We start from the raw sequence: 22,655 nt of genomic DNA, 5'->3' as shown, positions 1-22,655 counted from the left end.
ATTCCAATAGATGTGTCTTGAGGAAGACTATTGGATTTTCCCATTTATAGTTTTATAGTTTTTTCCCATTTATAGTTTTACGACTCAATCTTAATGGCGATCTAAAGATTAGACCCCTTATTGTTAATTTTTGCGTATTTCGTCATGTCTGGAAAATGTTTTAAACGAGTTAAAAAAATTTTCCGCACAGTTATAAAATTTCTTTTCGTGAAGGTTATCTCATGAAAAAAATTTATTTTATTAAATATTTATTATTTTATTTTATTTAATGATATTCGGAAAAATTTTAATTTTAAATTTTACGTGTCGAATTTTAATTTTTTAATTATAAATTTTGCTGGTGAAAACACAAAATTTGAATGAAATCAGTTGAAAAGTGCCTGAGAAATTTAATTTAAAACGAAGTCACATTTCTAAAAATTTATTTCTCAGGAAGTATTAAACCGATTTTTCTCAAATTTCCTATTTCTCCATGTAAAACTACATTCTTTAAAATGATCTAAAAATTGCATACCTTGCAATTCAAACTTTTTTCAATTATTATTAAATGACATAAAAAAAATGAATACTAAAAGTTATTCTCTGCATAAAATTACTTTTAGATTTACGAATTTTTTAATTCTGTTCCAAAAATTTTCAATTTGCTTTAAAAGTTATCCAGGTATGGCAAAATATACTCAAGAAGTAAAATGAACATTAAGGGGACTAAGCTTTGTACCACTCATCTGACGAAACAATCGGAGTCATATTTTCCAGATTTATGCAACCCCCCTATATTTAGTATTTCCAAAATCCGAATCCGTCTAAAGAAAATTATGCTTATTCAAAGAAAATAAGTTTTTGTGTCTGATCCTGTAACTTGAAATATCGTCTGGAACGAAGGAATTAGCAATTTTGATGTCACCCCCTTGAACCATTAAGAATGAGTCCCAAAACATGGAGATCCCTTCATTAGACCAAAATTTCGTCTGAGTGGTCCGTTTTTTGTTTCGCACACTGTATATTATGTTTCCTTACAATCAAGATGGGACGAAATAAAAATACCTTTAAATAAGAATTGAATTTATAGGTAAACATCATTATAATTTTCATTAATTTTAAGCTTATTTTAGAATTTGTTTATTAGTTTTGAAATATTATTATCTAAATTAACTTCGAGAATGTATTTTATTACATTCTAGAAAGATATAAAAACCTTTTCCATAGTCGAATGATAATCGTTATCACTTACATATTTTTTTTCTATTTGTTTCTATTTTAAGTTGGTATATAAACTCTAAGTACTTATGCTAAGACCATAAACAAACGCACAACATAATTGGAAGCGATAATTGCGGACAAATTTCAAACATTAGAAAAACTTTTCAGTTTAGAAGGACTATTAAACTCAGGACAAATAAATAATTTGCAAGTGAAAATAAGCACTCACATTACTAATTTCTTAACGAAAAATAATCTTTAAAATATTTCATTACGAAATCGCAGCACGTACAGAAAACCTACAACATTTTAATTTTACCTAGTCCCCAAAACTCTTTCCTTTCTATGACCTCTTCCACTGATTCTCTCGTTCTGCATGACTTTTCTGGGATAGTCTCCCCGCTGAGCCTGCGGTCAGCGTCACGTGGTATAACGTCGCAGGGAGCTGATTAATGCCGGAGGAAACCATGCTATCACGATGTGTTAATTTGAAGAAGAAAAAAAATTCTAACAGTATATTGACGACATTATGTGTGATTGGAAGATGTATGGTATAATTGACAAATTGAAGAGTGTGATGAAAACAGGGCAATGAAAATGACAGTTGAAGATGAAAAATGGATCATAATTATGTAAAAACTTTTATTTAGTATTTGTAGAACGCGAGATATAAAATTTTATTTTATCCATAATAAGACTTTCTCAGTTAAATAAATTTTGCATAATAATATTAATAAGGACAGGCTATGGGAGATAAATCCCCCATGAAGGGATTAAATTGTTCCCGACAGACAGTTAAAAGCATGGGAAGGGATCCATTGTTGGTGATTTTTCGAAAAATAACTTATCCTAAAATAAAGCTAACCCCCAATAATCTATACAAATTTGAAAATAATGTGGCGAAAGCGAATCGCCAAAAAGACTGTGGGAACTGAAACGTTTTTGTGGTAAGAAGTTATAAATAGATTTTTGTTTTCGATTTTATGGCTGCAGTGAATTAATGAGTCTTACATTAGTATTGAAATAAAAAGTTAGCCATTACATTGATTGTTCTGAAGAGAATAAAATATTTTATATTCGCTTTTTATAAAATGTAATAAAAATTCAATATTTTTTTAAATTTAATTAAAACTCTGTTGAAAGAAAATCTTGAAACTATAGAAAAAATCTTCATTCCTCTTTTTTTTCCGAAACTGAGAAATCTGGTTTGTTTGAATATTACAATGATTTTAAGAAAGCATTCCATCTTGCTGCTCTGTATTTCATACGTAAGGTTTTTCTGCAGAGAAAAGATATTTTTTTCCTGGCTGAATTAGACATGCAGTTTGAAGAAGGGAAGATCAATATCAGATTATCAAGGGTGGTACGGATTAAGATTTAATGAATGACAAGGAATGTTCTAAGTTTTGGTCACTCAAGCAGAGAAAGTGAGAAGGGGAGACACTGAGAAGAAAGGATAGACGTTCTATGCACTCATAATATAAAGAAAATTAATCAAATAAAAAAAACACCATAAAAAAATTAAAATATAATGTTTCTTTGTGGTGAAAACAGTCAAGAGTCTTTGATGAAAAAAGCAAATAAGAGTAAAAAGAAAAAAATAGCAGAAGTCTCTGGCTATTAACCACCTTCAACCTTTAATTACACCTCAAACCAGAATCCAGGGATTGGAACATTTGCGAGAATATATTTATATGTAATTCTAAACAGAACTCCTGCTGTTCTTGCATCAGCATTATTATATGATTAGCAGAGATAAAAGGATGGCAGAAAAATAAAGATGATGAAGTGCAAAGCATCTTCGATTAACACAGATTGATGTAATGTTAAAATATAAGATCTAAAAATGGAAGAACATATATGAATTATTCAAAAACCAGGAATCATGGGCACGTCCACGAATTCCTTCAGCGTCAAGTACAACGAAAACTATTTTGAATTTTCCAAGTAGTGAAGAAATTGATGCTTTTGAACTTCTTGTTGTTGGATAAGACGGAGGCACTGGAAATACGAGGAACCTAGAGAGATGTTATTTGTTTACTTGGTGTCGCGAGATTTTGTTTACTTGGTGGTTGATATGAGTGTCAAGTTAAACGCACCTTATCTTTAAGTAGAAGTAGTATATACAATCCTTTCTATTCGATACATTAAAAATATTCTCAAACTTATACCAATCCAATTATTAAAAAATGAACAAATCGTGGCTCCTAGAACATATATCAATGAGCAACATGAGTTTAGATTTGGATACGAATCATGTACCAGAAGTTTAAAGATACCATGAAAAAGTATTGGCTCTATAAGAAATAATTTTGAGACGTCCTCATCTAACGTATACAATGCGTTTATTAAATAATTCTATGAACCCATGTGTCGAGCTTTGAGACTGTCGAATTCGTTATATTTAATCTTTCAGCGATCTCACGAATTGTCATTCCCTGCTTTGCAACAATTGTTGACCTCATTGTGTCTTCATTGACTTCAACTGGCTTTCCAGAACGTACTGTACCTTCTTCAAAATAGCCCGTTCGAGATTTTAGGTAGGTAGGTACTTTATTTACGTCACCCTAGAGCTGGCTGTTGGCGACGGTCAGGGAAACATCCCTGAGGAATACGAAAAAAATACGAAATTGAAAATTATATTTAACCAAATAAATGGTTGTTATGCCATACTCTAAGGTATGATGAAATTACCAATTTTTTTCTCACATTTACCTAAATATATCACAGATTATAAAGCCATATTTTATGGTTAATTTTACCAAAGCACTTCGTTAAAAAATACCAAACTCTCTGGTGTACCCATTAGACCTGAAACGCGGTAAATTTTACCAAATAGTTTAGGCCATGTTTTTTCAGTGTGCAATTAAGAGTTTACATGTAGTTTATTTTTTTTTGTCGCCAAGGAATAGGATACACTTCAAATAGGACTATAGGCTGCGAGTGAAGAAAATTAGGTTTACAATTCAAACTACATAATTTTTTGCCGAAATCTTTTTGGGTTAGCGAGCTTAGAGACTGACTAGGGAGGAGGCACTATTGTTATAAACCATTCTAATGGTGTAAATTTCTACTCAAATTTAAAATTCTTAACTGGGTACGACTTTCCAGAAAGCTTTTACTTTGAGGTTGTCCAAGCATTCATAACAAGAAAATATTACTGTCGACGTGTTACAAGGTACGGAATGGTAGTTATGATTATTATTATCTCTTATTATTGATTTTAATTGTTATGAAAGATACTGACTTACTTTGACGTGTGTGCATATTGTTAGTTTCGTGAGTGAGTTCTTTAATCTACAACATATTCAGTTCTCAAATAAGAATTACGGATTTCATTTGTATTTTTGAATTGACATTTTGAATTCCATCAGCATTTATGGCGCATTTATCGCAACGAATGGTTTCAACACTCATAAAAGTTTTTAAAAAAGTATCTTCTTTATTTATAAGCGTGGTTAATAAATGAGATAACTCTTATATTTAAAAATTTTTTCCTTATTACTGATAAAAAAAATAAATTTGTTTTTCAATATCATTTATAAAGAAGAATCATGCCACGTTTGCCAGAATTTACTGAACTTTATATAATGGTATTATTTTTTTAGATGCTCAAAATGATTATTAATTCTAGAGATTTCAGTTCAGTTAACAAATTATAAATACCGATTTCCTTTGCATTTTAGCCCTGACATTTTGAGTTCAATATGCACTTACGATGCATTCATTGCAACGAATGATTTCAAAACTTATAAAAGATTTTTAAAAAAATGTTTTTTTTTATTATAAGCATTATAAATAAATGAAATAACTGTTTTATATTTAAAATTTTTTTAATCGTTTTTGTTCATTAAAAGAATAAATTTATTTCTGAATATCGTTTAGAAAGAATCCTGCCACATTTGCCAGAATATAATGAACGTTATATATTAAAATTATTTATTTCTGGAGACTTCAAATTACTATTAATTTTAGAATCATGAAGAAATTATCATTAAAAGTAAAACAATTTTGTTAAAAAGAGATTTTGGGGTAAAAAAATTATTTGGTCGTGCATATAGATCCTATCTACAACATATTCAGTTTTCAACTAAAAATTACCCATGCATTTTATTCATTTGCATCCTCCTCCGATTGCATCCTCTTCGCTTGCATACTTCACCGATTTCATTCGCTTGTATCCCTTCCATTTTAGTTCTGACATTTTGAATTCGATAGGCAATTATGGTACGAATGGTTTCAACTCACATATCGCAACGAATGATTTCAAGACACGAAAATTATTTTTTAAAAATAAATTTTTTACTTCACTTTTTATCATTGTGATTAATAATTGAGATAACTCTTTTATATTTAACAATTATTTCAATCGTTATTACACATATAAATAATACATTTGTTTCTCAATATGGCTTAGATGGAAGAATCCTGCCACTTTTGCTGGATTTTACTGAACGTTATATTATATTATTTTTTTAAATGCACAAAATTATTATTCATATCAGAGACTTCAGTTCAGTTTACATATTAGGTTTTCAAATAAGAGTTATGGATATCATTCGCATTTTAAAGTTGGCGTTTTGAATTTGGTATTCTTTTGTGAAGCACTTATTGCAATGAATGGTTTTAAAATTGTTGAATGATTTTTTAAAAAACGTTTTTTCTAAGATTTTAATGAAGATGAGACCAAATTTATTCTTTAATTTCGTCTTTAAAGGAAAATCCTGCCAAGTTTGAGAGGAGTTATCGAACATTACAGAATGGTATCATTTACTTAGTAGAGACTCAAAATTATTACTAATTTCAGGCATTGAAAAATCTTTTGAAAAATTTTGTATCGAGTTTTTTTTTCCAATATTTGTCAGTTTTTGAGTTAAATCTTTATATTATATACATACTAAATGTATTCTATATAAAAAAAATTTTGAGTTTTAATGAAAGTTTTTACTCTTTTATTTCTCATTACGTTCATGCATAATGTCCATGAATAAATAGTTTTCTTTTAATTTTTACAAATTTGTAAAACTGATCCACTCTGCATTTTATACTCTTCTCTACTTAATATAGTTATATTTAATCTGCTTCAGACGACAAGTTTATATAAAACAAACTGATGGTGCTCTAAAATTTCATTTGATTTAATATTCAATCAAATTAAATTTTAGAGCGTAACATATACTTTTACGTTTAACGTTGTACTTCTCCTGCATTTTAGACCAGATAAGTGCTTTAGAATAGTTATGTTTTGTCAGTTTCAGATAATAGAAAAATTAGATAAAAACAAAATGACGCTGATCTAAAATTTTATTTCTACTCAACAAAATACTTTTTTTGCTCGTTGGATCACGTTAATATCTTAGTATATTCATATTTCACCTGTCATGTTTTGTTTTGACTGTATTATAGTATCTAGCAGATACTAGACTAGATCCGTGAGACTTCAATTTTATTGATGTGGAAGTAAATGATGAGGGCACCTTAGAATATAAATATTAATATATAACATTAATAAAGTGTTAATGTTAAAATTTAAAGTGTTAATTAATTTAATTTGATGAAGTATTAATGCAAAAAATAATAATAATTTAAAACATTGCATATAATAATTTCCTGTTTAGTAACAAATGTCTATAAAAGCCACAAAGTTGTTAACTATCAAATATGACCCATTTTACATTTCGCAAGCCGAGTCTGTCCATGATCACTATTTGAACGTAATGCAGTTTACATTTTAAAAAGTATAATTGTATAAAATATGAAGCAGACTAAATAAATATTTTATAACATAACTTTATTCATAGTAATTTTCATATTGGATCAAGAAATATTGTATTTTTCCAAAACTTGTACAGCTATATCTGCCGATTTCTCCTCGAACTGCGCAATTATGATAACCGTTTTCAAATTCAATGAATTCAGCATTTGGAAAATATTTTTTAATTTCAGGCTTACGACTCATCCTAAAAACATATTAAAAATACAAACATTAGAGGAACTAAGAAATTCAGAAATCGGGGATCAAGTTGTAAATTAATTACAAGCTACATTTTAATAATTGGAGTAATTAATAAAAATTTTCTCATTTTCACTCAGCTAATATATGATGTTAAAATCAAAGTAAATTTGAGAGGCTTAGAGAAAAACGAAGTATGAAAAATTTTGATGTAACTTTTTTTGAAGAAACTGTATGATACTGTATCAACAAAAAGCATTTGAGTCATATATTAAAACTAAAGTGGGGCATTAAGCACTGTTTCCGTGGAAGAAAAGTTGCCGAGACTCTAGAGAATGCACAGATATCTCTTTTCCCAAAGCATCTAGAGCAGGGGTTTCCAACTTACATGAGGCCGAGGACCACAATTAAAATGGCTTTCCGCAACTTTATCAAAATTTAATGTGGGACTCTTTTATGTTTGAAGGAACATTAAATATTACTGTCAGATTTTTACCAAGTTGTACAAAGCAAAAGTATTGAATTACAAATTAAAATAAGAAGTAGATTTTTAAAAATACTTAATTGCTACTGATAATTTTTTTAAAAATATTAAATAAATAATGAAAATTTGGGCTGCAATAACTTAAATCTGCACCTATGTATTAAACAATTAATGTGCAACAGATATCTAATTGTTAAGATATAAAACTTTAAAAAGGTTGGCATTAAAACTTACATTGTACCACACAAAACGTTTAATGAAGAAATTTAGGCTTATCTGCTGCAACCATCAGAGAATAGATATTTACATTTAAAATTTACAAATGTGTGTGCGAATATTTTCGTCCAAAATGAGTGATTTCAAAAAGTTAAATCGGAGAATTTCTTCGAGACAATTTCTGATACACACATGCTGAATTACTTTCATAAAATACAAAACAATGAAATAAAAAAGAGTAACATACATGAATATTTTTGCATTTGAATAAATATTTTCTTGAAGGCAGAACCCGAGAAAAAAAATTTTTTTGCACCGTTGGTATGTTAAATTTCACAGAAACAAAGAAATTAGGTTTCTGTTAATGAGAAAAGTATTTTAAACCCATAAAGATTTTTTACGAAAATTGTCCTCAAAAAAAATGATAACTTATATATTTCAGTTCGCGGGCCACAAAAAAGGCTTCGTGGATCGGATGCGGCCCCCAATCCGCCAGTTGGAAACCCCTGATCTAGAACCTGTAAACTTCAAGAAGGTGGATAAGGCTTATATTACCGAGATTTCCACTTCGGTGACAAAATAACAGTTAATTAGAGGATCTCTTTTTCCTTATGACTTATGACTTTATATATATATATATATATATATATATATATATATATATATATATATATATATATATATATATATATATATATATATATATATATATATATATATATATATATATATATATATATATATATATATATATATATATATATATATATATATATATATATATATATATATATATATATATATATTAAATATATATTAAATATATATATATATATTAAATATATATATATATAAAAGTCTCGGTATTTATAGAAATAGAATGTTCCTAAAAAAATGCTGGAATCAAATGCCCTTCGTATCCATTTTTACTCTTTTCCGTCTCAGTATAATATACACTTTCAGCCCTGGGTTTTATTGAATTTACGATATATCTTCCGCCAAGTGTGTTCAGCCAATTGTAAACACAATGGTAAAATGGTTCTCCTTTCTTGTGTATGTCTTTTGAAAGGGCTATAGCGCATTCTGTAAAGGCATCACTCACTCTCTTGATTTATAGTCGGGGTTTTTGAGTTCCATCCTAGCAGCTGGTTAAACAGCTGGAGTGTATACGAAGCAAGCTGCACTTTAAATATGTTCCGTCCGAAATTCTTCTCGTTGGTTGTTGTAAGGAAGTTTGGAGAGGAGTACCAGCTCAGGCAATGTCCACATCTTCTGACGGAGGGTCGATATTATATATGAATCGTGACATGATTGTTAAAAGATTGAGTCCTGAAAACGAAAGCTAAGTGTTGGTCCGTGATTGGGAGGTGTGTGATTTTCTTTAGCAGTGCTATTTGCTTACAGTTCCTCTTGATTGACAACCTTTCTCTAGAGAGGTTGTTGCAGACATGTTGGTACGTGAAAATAATCATCACATCGATTGACCGGCAATGACTCAGGATTTACATTAAATTTACTAGGTGACACTTCAGCATGCAAGGTGACACTTTAGCATTTTCAGCATGCAAACAGCTACAAGTAATGATTCCATGTCTACGTCAGAAATTAGAAACCAAGCCTCAACAGCTTTTTCAGAACCTTGAACTCATCATGGGCATGGCCACATGGAGTAAAACTTGCATATCTATCAGGGATAATCATAAAGGAGTAAGGATATCCGGTATTAAAATCTGATTTTTATTTATTTTTTTGCCAGTCCCTTTTTTTATGGGTGTTTTGATCTTCTGTCCAAAATGGCACGAAGTTTTTAATAACGTTCCTTTTTATGCACTGAATTTCTATTTTGCTAGCTTTGTTCATTTTTTTCGCAATCTTACATCTTGGGGAAGTTGTCGTATTATTTGTAAAATGTATTAGAGCTTTTTTGGACGCACTTATATTAGAAAACCGCCTCATCCATCATTTTCTTACACCAGTTTGCGTTGGGGTATTGCGGTGGCAATCACATTTTAATAGATCTATCTGGATCATGCGAAAGAAGCTCTTTGTGACTAATCAGGTTGTCTTTAGAGGCCCTTTACCTCCTTACCGAACTCAACTATAAATAATGAGAAAAAAATCTAAATACGCATTTAATCATCATTATTTAATTTTCAAAAATAAAATGATGTTGGATATTGACTCCACGCGGATGTATCTTTCAAAAAGCTGTCATCCAATTAGAGTAAGGAAAGTATATCTGGTGTTATTTTTAGAAAAATGAATTATTTGGAGTTATTTTATAAATTAAAAATTGGTTAATTGATTTTTCCCCCGACAAAATAACATCAATAAAATTCTGTAAGCAGAAATTCTTTAAGCATTGTTTACTACTATTCATTTGTTGGTTCTTAGATTTTCGACAAATAACTTTTGTTTTTGAATAATTTACATTAAAGCGATAATTCAAAATCATCCAAATCAGTTTTTATTTTAAATTTAAAAAAATAATAAAAGTAACTTTTTAAATATTTAATATCTAAACACAAAAATATGCACAGTATTGAAATGCCTATCCGAAATCGCTAACTGAATGATTCAATAAATGAGTCTGAAAAGCAGTTATTTCTACTATTTTTCAAAATTGAGATGTTTTGCATTTTAAGTTTAGTTGACGTAGATACATAGTTGGGATGTAAAAAATTCATATCCTCTTACTTGGTATAGTATATTTTATGCAGTGAAATTTAAATTTAGTTGGAAAACATGTCGTATTCTTGAAATGACCTGTTCTCAAAATAAACTTGGAAATATACCAGTAGATGGCTGCCGTTGTTGCTTATAAAATTGTTCGCTAAACCAACAAATTAATTATTTAGTTTAAGGCTAGTTTTCTTGTTGATGCTTTTTATCATACAATGTGTGATTCAGAGAGTAGTTCTTTAGATAGTATATGCAAAAAAATAAAGAGTGATAAAAGTAACTATGACCTGTAATGGTGATGAATATGAATGATATCACACTCGATTTCAAAAGCTGTTTTCCGGAGTACTTTAAGAAAAACATGTTATCAAAATAGTCCTATAGAAAAACAAGAACGGAGAAGCAAGAGTTTAAGTTGATGACACATTGTAGCTATTTTACGTAAAAAAGAACTAGACCTGTTGAAGTATCTCCTTTCTTTGGAGGCTTAAGCAAATTAATATTTAGTTTGCACAAGAAAGTACCCTAAAAGTAGCACCATAATCAATTACGGAGAATTAGTTATTCGTCTTTATTACTAATTATTAGTAAAATTATTAACATTTTTGATTTTTTTAAAAATAATGTATAGTATTCGTTTTAAAGCTTTATTCGAAAAGTTTTAGTTGTTTTTTAAATTAAAAACTTAAGTGATGTTATCACCAATCGCTATGGAATATTTTGCAACTAACCATATTTTAATATCAAAAAATAATTATATATCTCTATATCAAAATGATACTTAATTATTCAGTTTTTTTCCTCTGGTTTAAAACTAGCTTTGTAGGTGATGACCGGTTTTTGAACCTTCTTGATTTAATTTCAAAGCTTTGCGTTTTTGAGAAACTATTTATGGCAGTTCTGAAAAAATATCTAGAGTTCTTTCAGGCTTGGAGGCTAAAACAAGGCTTTTGCATAAACATTTAGATCAATCAATCAATATTCATTCAAAACGTTTGTTGAAAACAAAAACATCGAGAAAATGATAATCAAATACTTAGCCTAAAATCCAAGCTGTAGTGGAAAGAGACCTTTTAAGCTGTAAGGTCCGAAGTAGTAGCTAGATCGTAACAAAATATTTCAACATTTTTTGACACAATCTAAAAAAAAGCATATTTTACTTACAAGTCAATGTTAGATTTGGTACCCCATAAAAATACAGCAGGCCCTTCATATAAACCAAAAGGTTCTGGATTCAGAATGCTAGGGTCACTAAAGTTTCGATAGAGTGACTTGAAATTAAAATTTGCCGTGTATCTCCCATCAGCATTTCTTCTGAGAGGATGGAATTGTCTGTATGAGATCTCTCTTGGTATGACCTGCTCCGTTGATTGAACAAAAAAAAATGGCAATTAGTTAGATATCCTTAAAGTATATTTGTAGAAAAAAGTTTAAATTATTACACATAGAAATTCCATGGGTCCTACAAATTGCAAAAACTGGAGAAGGGAATAAAACAGACGACGATATTTTTTCAAAAACATTTGCGACGATCACTCATTTCTTTTTCTAGGAAATATATATGTACGAGAATTCCGAGTTGCCAGATTTCAAAATGTTGAAATGGCTTCATTAAACAGGGAGTTACTACTTATGCTATAAATTTGTAAGACCCGGAGGAACCTTATGATTACTGTCAATTACTGATGAAAGTATAAATAACATGCTTTAAAATGCATACAGAGTGTCTAGTAGAAGAGAGTTTTTTTTAGAAAAGTTAGTTTAGTATCAGTTTCTATCACTTAAGTGTTTAAAATAATATTCAAAATTACTAGTAAAAAAACTTATATTATAAGAGTTGAAAAAAAATATTTAACTGAAAAAAATCAAATGCACTATAAAATTCTAATGAATCATTACCGATATCAATATTCCGCATTTCAAAAGATTGTGGATAAACAATCATAAATCAAATTATTTTCCAATTAAGTCTGAAAGGCGTCCGCTTCTCATTCGAAACCACCTATAATTTGACCCTACTAATAAACTGTTATTTTTTCTCCATTTTTGCTTCAGTTGACCATGATTACAAGTCAGCAAATTATTTTAACGTTTATATTTTTCTTCCTCTCTTAAATAACATATTGGGCACATATTATGTATAAGTTTTTATGATTTTAGGATAGAATTCCTTATGATTTACCTGTGGAGTCTGAAAGGGGCATCTACAGAAACTGTTACCCGAACTAACTGTTAACTCAATTGGAAAAAATATTTATTCTAAGTACATTTCAGAAAACTCTAAACTGATTTTAATGTGACCTAATTTATTTATTTATTCATATATTTGTATTCATCAATAATAAGTGCTATCAATGCCCCCTATCTCGCTTTTCGTCACCAATCCCATTTCTATAGGATGAAATGTGAATTTTGAAGTAAATTTTGATAATTGAAAACAGATTTTAATGCGACTTAATTTTATTTTTATTCATCGTTAATAAGCGCAGTCAATACCACCCACTTTGTTTTTCATCAATAATTCAATTTATATAGAGAGAAATGAGAATTCTAAAGTACATTTCGGAAATTGTAAACTGATTTTAGTACATCCAATTGACGTTAATAAACCTAATCAATATTGAAATGATGTGAAATACCTTTTTTTTGTTCGCCGTTAGTAAATAAAACCAATAAATACTTACATTTACTACTGCTGAGCTTTCGAACATATAATCAACTACTTTCTTCGTCGCTTCCTCTTCATCCATATAGCTAGGAATCTCTGAAATTGCTTTTGAGAGTTCCTGTAAATAAGTTCTACAGTGGATGGCCAAATGCATATTACAAATAGGGTTTATATGCGTGTCTTCGGATATTACCATTGATACTCTGTTTGGCTGAAAACAAAATGATGAAGAATTTAGTTTAAAATCATTATGAACAATAAATATTAAAATTCAAAATCTTTTTTAAGCTGATAATGCTCATACAATAGACAGTAGATTGTCTGGGAAACTAGATGGCACCGATTGCGAATTGACAAAACATACCGTAGATTGCAAAGGGTTGGCGAAAATTTCTATTGGCGTTGAAGGAGCGTTCTCGCAAATCGCCAAACAGCTGTGTGCTTATGATTTTGTTTTGTTTTCGATATAGCATAACATTCAACAAGTTAGATATGGGTGCGACATTTCAATTAAGCGGATCTTCATTCGATTCTTCTGCATCAAATAAAATATAAAGCGTATTTTTTTGTTATAGCGCCGACATAATCGTTTGTATCTGTTGACTAAATTATGTTTATTAGCGTTTTTTAAAAGGTCGCAATAGAGCTAAGATAGAAAAATTGCACATTATTACATATTCTATAGTTTCATAACTTTCATTTAATGTATTTCGAGTAGTGAAATTCTTTTCCTACTCATCCACTAATTCGAACTAATAATTTCACAATAACCTTTAATCCTTAATAATGAAATGAGTATTTAAAGTTTGTTTACTTAAAAGATTAAAAAAAAATTTTTTTTATTGTTTAGCAGAGACTTAGTTTCCAATTCTATATTCATTAATTAAACTTAATGGTTCTGCTCGATAACCATTTACAATTTTTTTAAAATTTTATTTAATTTTCTGTTATTATGAAATTCTTTAAATATTTTTCGACGTAGAGATTATTTAGCAATAATGCGAAAAGCTGAAATTTATAAATGCATAATATTTATAAATGTTTAAGAGAAATTTTAGCAGCTATTTTGTACTAATTATTTTAATTGAAATGTTCATTATACGCAGTTTTATAATAATAATCGTAAAATTCATTGAACAATTGAGTATTACATTTTAAAATGCAAGTATAATTCAATAATTATTTCATTTTATAACTTCAAAATGGTAGATAATTAACTTCGTTATAAAGTTTTACATGATACGAGAATATTATACGATTGTTTTATAATGAAAGAACAATAATTTAAGTTTTAAACTTTTTGTGGAAAAGAAAAAATTGAAAATTTCTCCTGTCATCGGTGTTGGCGATTAGAGAGTCTTTTATAGTATAAATATTAAGTCAGTATTGTTCCCTTTTAAATAAAAATGCATTTTGCTCCGGAAAAAAAATTACTTGAATTTTGTCGATAGAAATTCCCTAATTATAGCAGCAAAAACTTTTAAATTTCTAATCAAACTTTCCTTCATTATAATTTTGTGTAAATTATTATTATTAATAATATAAATGACTATTGAAAGGAATTAATTGAGAATGTAAAATTTTAATGAATTAACTGTTTACGCAATCAGATTAATAATTTTTTTCATAATATACAAATGGAGAAAAAGTCCTTACAGTTTAAAAGTGAAGAGAAAAATATAGTTGAGATTAAATTTATAAAGTAAGCACAACCCGAAGGAGATTGAAGTAATGGCATTAAAATCGAAATTTCAAAAGAAAAAAAATCACGTTTTAGTGTACAGTGAGCAGTAAACAAAAATCTTATTATAACTTTTGATCTAATGATCAGATGTTTACGTTCTATGACTCAATCTTAATGGATCGAGAGGGTGAATTCAAATATGCCGCTTAACTATAGCAGACAATATATTTTAAGTTCGGAAATCAGACACTAAAACGAGCCTACTTTGAGAAATTTTTTTCCTGCGTATTCGGAGTTTTGATCCCCAGCATGTAGGGGTTGCCGCAATCTGGAAATATTATCCCAATAGTTTGGTCAGGAAAGCAATGCAATGTTAGGACCGTTAGTGTTTGCCTTACTTTCTGCGCATTTCACCGTATCTTGGGAACTTTCCAGTGAACTTTTAAGTGAATTGAAAATTTTTTGCACTCAATGTTTTAATGTTCATTTAATTTAGAATTTCTTTCATTCCCTACACTATTGTAAGATATTTACTTTTCACCTAACTTGTAAAATTAAAAAGTTTAGAATTCTTTACAAAATCACTCAGGCGAAGTGATTGCCTTTTATTTAAATCTTATTTAGAAGGTATTTTTCTTAAAGTATTTCATTTAAAGTTTTTATCATTATAAGTTGAAATGAATGTCGCCCTGCTTTGCATAGTTCAAAAATTATTTCAAAGGAAACATAACTTAACATTTAACACTCAGGACTTACAATTATCAATCAAACAATCACTACATTTATTTATTAAAAAACACTCTCATGAACTGATAATAAATTGATCCAAGTCCTAAATGTGAGTTCTATAATATATAATTTGTTTAAACTCAGTATATATATCTGACCTCTGATGTCGCCAATGGCTCAATTTTAAAATATAGTTTTTCTTTTACAAATTTTCGGATATTTTCATATGAAGGATAGTATTAAGTAAGTTTGAGAATTAAAAATTTTTGTTTAAAAAAGTTGTTAAAAATTATAATTATTATTAATACTTGACTACAGGAAGTTTTCAATTAAAGGTTGAAAAATTTTTTAATTATGTTATTTTTTAATTCTGTTATTTTTTTAATTATGTTTTTAATTACCTAATTCACATAACAGTATTTAGGAATCTATAAATTTATGCTACGTATGATCGTTGCAGAATAACCTGCACCCAATATCTATACATAATAATAAACGCGGCTGTGTGTGTGTCTGTCTGTCTGTAATCACAATATATCGCCCCAGAAGCCTCGCCAAGGCACGAAACTCGGCCCATAATTGTGTTTTGACATAATGAAGAAGTATTTTTTTTCTTTTTCAAAAATTTTGATTAGTTATTTAGTTATCAGTCATTTTGTAAGCCTATGCTTTTCGTCTGCTTTTTCGTCTTCAAAGAGCCATATTCAAAAAACTATTAAAAAATGCATATACTTTTCCCCACTCTTATAAATGTATGCTAATGCGAACCTCACAATTGAAATATTAATTTTCGACAACTTAAACCAATAATATACGAAGGAATTAATAATTTAATTGTAAAGTTCGCATTAGTTTACATTTATTAAAGTGGAGAAAAGTTTAACTTCTGTATTAAAAATGTGGCAACATATTCGATACGTAAATAGAACGCTTCGCTTTGATATATTTGTCGCTGTTCATAATTGTTATAATAAGTTTTTCTTCTTCTTTCCACGCTCTATTTTTTTTTTCTTAAGCGAAGACGATAATTTTTATAGCGATATTGTAGTACTTTGTACAACTAAAAATTCTTTTCACAACACTTTAAAAATATTTACTTTATTTTCTTTATATATACAGAGAACAGTCGGCAAAGAATTCGATTAGGTTGAAAAACATTTCGCTAAAAAGGAACGAATTCCAAAAGAAAAAATAAACAACTTAAAGAATAAAAATGCTGATTCCAGCCAATTTTTTGAAAGTTAACTTAGAAAAAACAAACCAAACGATGTTAAATAACAAACCAAACGATGTTAACAAAATGACGTAGAAAGCGCAACTAGATCAAAATTATACAAGCACAACTAGATCAAATTATAATACCTGAGTGCTTGACGTAACAGATATAGAAATAGAATTTGATACCATAAAAAATTATATAGAAATAGAAATTGATACCATAAAAAATTTATTCGTTTTCGTGTTCTTTTCATGTATTTAGCATTTTAGTTTTTTTTTTCTTAAGCGTTGTAGCTATATAATTTCAAACATCCTCAAGAGCTATAACACATCTGCAGCAGAACTGGATATGAAGACAAAATTGCTGGACAGGAACACTTTAATTGTCCACTAATCTTCAGATTTCCGGCTATGTTTTAAAAAATTTTATTTGTGAAAACCTTTAGCTTGGCGGACAGCTGGGCGCCTTTGGCGGCTAGTATGTAAATAAAATATATTTTTAAAATTGTGCATTTTCTATTAATTGCATTTATTATTCTTATACTGAAAGAGTATCAAGGTATCTATGACCTCCATAATAAATGAAGTATTTACGGACTTTTATATATATTAAGGAATTGAGTCAATTTTTCACGAAGTTCAAGATCTCATCCCATTGAAAAAAAAGTTATTTAATAAATATTTTTTTACAATAAATGCTTCTAGTAATAAAACAAACGCGATATAAGTCATTGAAGAAAAATCCCTTCATTTGTACATTTTTCTCTTCTTGAAATTATTTCACATATTTCTTTTTTCACTAACAAATTTCCGATTACTTTTAAAAATATCGATTTTTTCATTTGCAAGAAATTTTTACTTTAAAGCGTGATAACATTTTTGAATACTCCAATTTTTTTTTTTCTAATAAATAATATGTCTTTGTTAATTTCTAAAAAAAATGTTCATAAAAAAGTTTACATTATTCTTTTATCAAGATTGATTTAACAGAGAGAAAATCACTAAATTAAAACAGGTTATGTTTTCTTACAATAAAAGTTAAATAGAATTAATTCTTCAAAATAGCGTTCCAATAAAACATGGTATTAAAATGTTACGTTATTTTTTGTGATTGGTTCAATAATAAATTATTTTTATTTCCTCACAAACACAATTCTTGAAAAAAAAATTAAATCTGTTATATCAAAAAACTAGATCGTTTTATAAAATATAAATTATTGCGCTTAATAAAATATAAATACAGTTTATTTGTAACGTGATCCTAAGAATAAAAAGTTTATTTTCTTTTTTAATTCTCTACTAAAATGAATTAATGAGTTATTTTTATTCATCATGGCTAGTCGAGAAGGAGAAAAAAAATATCAAATTTCACTGTTTAGGTTAATGTAATTTCGTTCTCCCACCACATTTACGTGTAATCCATCGCCAATTCTATTTGCAATCGCCTAGTTTATAATCTACGGTATGTTTTGTCAATTCGCGCACCGATTACCTAATAATCCTGAAGATTATCGTCATATATATATATATATATATATATATATATATATATATATATATATATATATATATATATATATATATATATTATAATGTCTGTTCCTTAATGGCTTAGGGAAAAGGGTTTAAGAAGTAAAACAAAAGATTAAATGATTAATTTAGAATGAACCATTAAGAATTAATTTAGAATAAACAATTACAAAATACTGGAATTACAATATCCTGTAAACGGATACGTATCATCTTATTAAGAAACATGGCCAAAAGTATAATGTTAAAAAGATTGCGTTGTCGCAATAAACCTAAACTAGTGATTAACCTGAAAGAAAAATAAATAGCTGAAAAGGAATGGATTGGTAAGAATAAAAAACCTGAGACAGATAAAAAAAATACAGAAAATTTGTAAACTCACCACATTTTATTTGTTAGACAGCATACTCTTTTTTAAAAAAATTAAAAAACTTATGGATACAAAACATCACTATCTACAGCCACACAGGCCACAAATTGTAAATTATTAAACAATTATTAATGATGGACATGGATTCATCTCGTCTTAAGAACTCGTCACCATTTTGCTTCTAAAAACAACAGACTCTCCGCCTCCCTGATGCACCGACGTACATCAGGGGGACCCCAAAAAAAATGAATGGTGCTTCTCGAAAAGGGGGAAAAGGAGTCCCTCACTCCCACGTTGCCATTACTTTTTGTTGAAAACTGTTGCACTTCGGGAACTCAGCTGACAGGTGTCGCTGCGGGGAAAGTTCAGCTTAATCCCATGGCGTCTCAAAAGCTGCTCCTCGAGATAATCTGCTCCTATAGGATCAGTCCATGCAATTTCTTCCTTGTTACAAAGCAATACTTCAAGTCTTATATTTTTGCAACTTATGTCTTTTCTTAAAGACATTAAAATTGTTAAACAGTGTTTAACATTGCTTCACTGAAATAGCAAAAAAATGAAGAAAGAAAAATTCAGCTGCCTTACACATTTCTTTCTTTGGAAGCATGTGGTTTAGTGAATAAAAATGGTGAGTATCCGAATAATATAACATACATATACAATTACAAAACAACAATGGTGGTGAATTTATTCTATCTTGTCTCAAAAAAAAATTTGTTAAAGTATTCATCTTATCTCTCCATTCTCTCTTTCTTGCAAAACAAAAAAATTTTAACACACAAAACTTGCATTACACCAACAATACTGTCACCTAATAACATTTTGTCATACAATATCTAAAAATACACAGTAACTTTTGCCAATAAGTTTAAAAAAAATTTTGATATTGATCTCTTTCTTTCTTTTTTTTTGATCAATTTCATGTTTGACACTTGTATAATAACATACGACACTAATTGGACAATCTTTTAGATCTACCTCATACTCCTATACTAGTGTTTGCATTATTTTTTTTGTCATATGTTAGACAATTATTTACATTTTGAATCCTACACTAGTATATGCAATGATTATTATCTCAATTCAGCACATTTACTTATTTATTCTGCTCATATTTCATTTTATTTACTATATCAAAACTTTCCTTAAATTCACTATACTCCCTATCTTAATCAGATGTTATTGAAATGACAATATAACTAAAAATTTGCATCACAAGGACAGTAAAAATCCTTAGTAGCTAAAAAAATAAGACGGTTATCAGAAAGAGAAAACCAAGAAAAAATCAAGCTTAATTTTTGAATGGGATGTTTCCATATTTAATGATAATTGTACCAGCCATTTTTTATCAAATATAAAATTTTGAGCTCGAAGGGGAAAAATGCAATTCAAAAATCTTACCACCAAAAAAATTTGCTAACTATATATTTTTACATTTAAATAAACCTTGAGTTAAAATTGTCAAATCAATGCCCTAATAAAAATATGATAAACACTCCAACCATTATTTAGCTTAATATTCAATGCTGATATCATGATCATTTGAGTTGTCATTCTTTAGTTCCTCTCTTAATGACTTTTTTTTAAAAGTTTACTGACATGAAATTTTTTGTACATGTCTCTTCTATCATCTTTTATATGTACTAGGTAATTGTTATTTCTAAACTTTTTCGTATCCTCAAAAGGACCTTCATATTTGGGATCTAAAGAACGAACATCAGTATTTATTTCTAAATAAACAAGATCCTTACATTCATAATTAGGAGTTGGTCTACCCTTTATGTATTTCTCATGTAGTTCAAAATATTTATTCTCATTAAGCCTCACTATTTCTCTGGTCTCTGCAATGTGCTCTGTTAATTTTTTAATGTAATTAGATGGGTTTTCTTCATTGTTGACATTAACACTTACATTTAATGGGAGATTTAAATTTCGACCAAAAAACAATTCTGCAGGAGTATAGCCTGTAACCACATTTATTGAGGAATTATAATGCAATTTGAAAAATAAAAGTTTATTCGTCCACTCCCAACTATTGTGACACATTGAAGCTATTGATTCTTTTAAAATTCTGTGAGATCTCTTCAGTAAACCATTAGATAAAGGATAATAAAATGAAGTTTTTCTATGTTCAATATTTAATGATTTTAAAAAGTTAACAAACTCATTAGAAGTGAAATTAGTGCCATTATCGCTAATTATTTCTTGAGCTAACCCAAATTTAGAAAAATAGTCATTTAAGCTACTGATTATGTTAGGTGATTTTATATTTGTTAACGGTATGGTCTCTAAATATCTTGAATAATTATCAATAATTGTTAAAATAAAAAATTTGTTGTCGATAGACCTAGGCAATTTTCCTACAATATCAATTGACAATCTTTGTCCCACATTGAGATCACTTTTCTCAATAAATTTAGTTTCAGTAATTTTTGGTTTAGGTTTATTTGCCAAACAAGCATCACATGATTCCACAAAATTTTGTGTATCAGTTAACATGCCATACCAGGAATAATTTCTCTTCATTAAATTGTATGTTTTAAAAGTACCAAAATGTGCAGCATGAGCTGCCTTAAGAACCTCACCTCTAAGAGATTCAGGTATAAAAATTCTACTAATAGTTTTATGAGGATGTTTAGGAGGTTTAATTCTCATCATAAGTATTCCTTTATCATTTACAAAAAATTTTTTTGAAGTGAATTTGTCATTGATTTTAAGTTTTTCTAATATTTCTTTAGTTTTGTTACAATTTTGTTGAAATTTAATTATATTCTCCATTTTAAGATTTTCATTCACTTCAAATATATTTACATTATTAACAACAACCTCAGTAATGGGCACTCTGGATAGATAATCAGCAGGATTTTTTAATCCTTCTATATGCTTAATTTGATAATTAAATTCTTGTAAATACATAAGCCACCTACTCACAATTTCAGGTTGCTTTTGCAAATTAATATGATAAGTTAATGCTTTCGCATCAGTTAAAACAATGAATTCTTTACCATAAAGATGTTGATGGAAATGCTTAACTGAATCAACAATAGCTAAAAGTTCTCGCCTAATTGATGGATATTTGGACTCTGCAAAAGTCAGTTGTCTGGAGTAAAATTCCATAGGTACAAAATTTTCCTCAATTCTTTGCATTAAAATACCACATAAAGAATTATTAGAGGCATCAGTAACAATATAAAATTTTTTACTGTCATCAATATTTTTTAAAGTAGGTGTAAGTAATAAGTGTTCAGATATGTAGTTAAAGGCTTTCTGGCACTCTTCATTCCAATTGTACTCAAAATTTTTTTTAGTTAAATTTACTATTGGTTTAACAATGTCAGCTGAATTATAAATTAGATGACGAAAGTAATTAATCATGCCTAAAAAAGTTTGTACTTGCTTGACATCTTTAGGAATAGGAAAGTTTACAATTCTTTTTACATTATCTGGAGCTGGGGAAAAACCATTGGCATGAAGTTTGAAACCTAAATAAACTTTTTCAGATTTACATATTTGAATTTTTGCAGGATCTAAAGTTAAGTTGAATTTTTTAAGTCTGTCAAAGACTTTACACAAAAAATTAATCATCTCTTCTATCGATTAGCAGCAATAACAATATCATCTAAAAAAATTGTAAATTAGGCCCTTTTATATCATCTAAACACTTTGAAATTAAATTGTGGAAATATGAAGTGCTGTTACGAGATCCAAAAGGAAGACGAGTGGGTTGAAAATTTCCAATCTCGCAACAAAATGCAAATTTGGCCCTATCCTGCTGTTTTAATTGCAGTTGAAATAATGCACTCTTTAAATCTAACACTGTGTAGAGTGCTTTGCCAGAAATGTCGTGTAAAATATCATTGATCTTAGGTAAACAAATTTTAAAGGTCTCAGTCACAGAATTTATCAAGCGATAGTCAATGA

The 22,655-nt window shown here is 28.6% G+C and overlaps 1 protein-coding gene across 1 annotated transcript; it reads right to left on the bottom strand.

Moving 5' to 3' along the window:
• Positions 1-6,974: 6,974 nt before the first annotated feature.
• Positions 6,975-13,638, bottom strand: LOC147807197 (uncharacterized). The gene is made up of 4 exons (XM_087167949.1): positions 13,508-13,638; positions 13,220-13,414; positions 11,700-11,893; positions 6,975-7,160 (listed from the first exon to the last, which is right to left on the bottom strand). Exons 2-4 carry the CDS (start codon positions 13,397-13,399, stop codon positions 6,992-6,994), a joined length of 543 nt encoding a protein of 180 aa, XP_087024075.1. The 5' UTR covers positions 13,400-13,414; positions 13,508-13,638; the 3' UTR covers positions 6,975-6,991.
• Positions 13,639-22,655: the final 9,017 nt, after the last annotated feature.

This window comes from Parasteatoda tepidariorum, chromosome 7 (assembly GCF_982258835.1).
Source record: "Parasteatoda tepidariorum strain Cologne lab strain chromosome 7, Ptep-v5.0, whole genome shotgun sequence".
NCBI classification, from domain to species: Eukaryota; Metazoa; Arthropoda; class Arachnida; order Araneae; family Theridiidae; genus Parasteatoda; species Parasteatoda tepidariorum.
This window is presented reverse-complemented; position numbering and strand designations above follow the sequence as displayed.

Bases quoted from the DNA above. Each gene is read 5' to 3' on its own strand.
- LOC147807197 (XM_087167949.1), bottom strand. From the start codon at position 13,399: ATGGTAATATCCGAAGACACGCATATAAACCCTATTTGTAATATGCAT. The intron at 11,894-13,219 runs GTAAGTATTTAT...TCAACGGAGCAG, and splicing joins AAAGCTCAGCAGTAGTAAAT to GTCATACCAAGAGAGATCTC. The intron at 7,161-11,699 runs GTAAGTAAAATA...ATATGTTTTTAG, and splicing joins ACCAAATCTAACATTGACTT to GATGAGTCGTAAGCCTGAAA.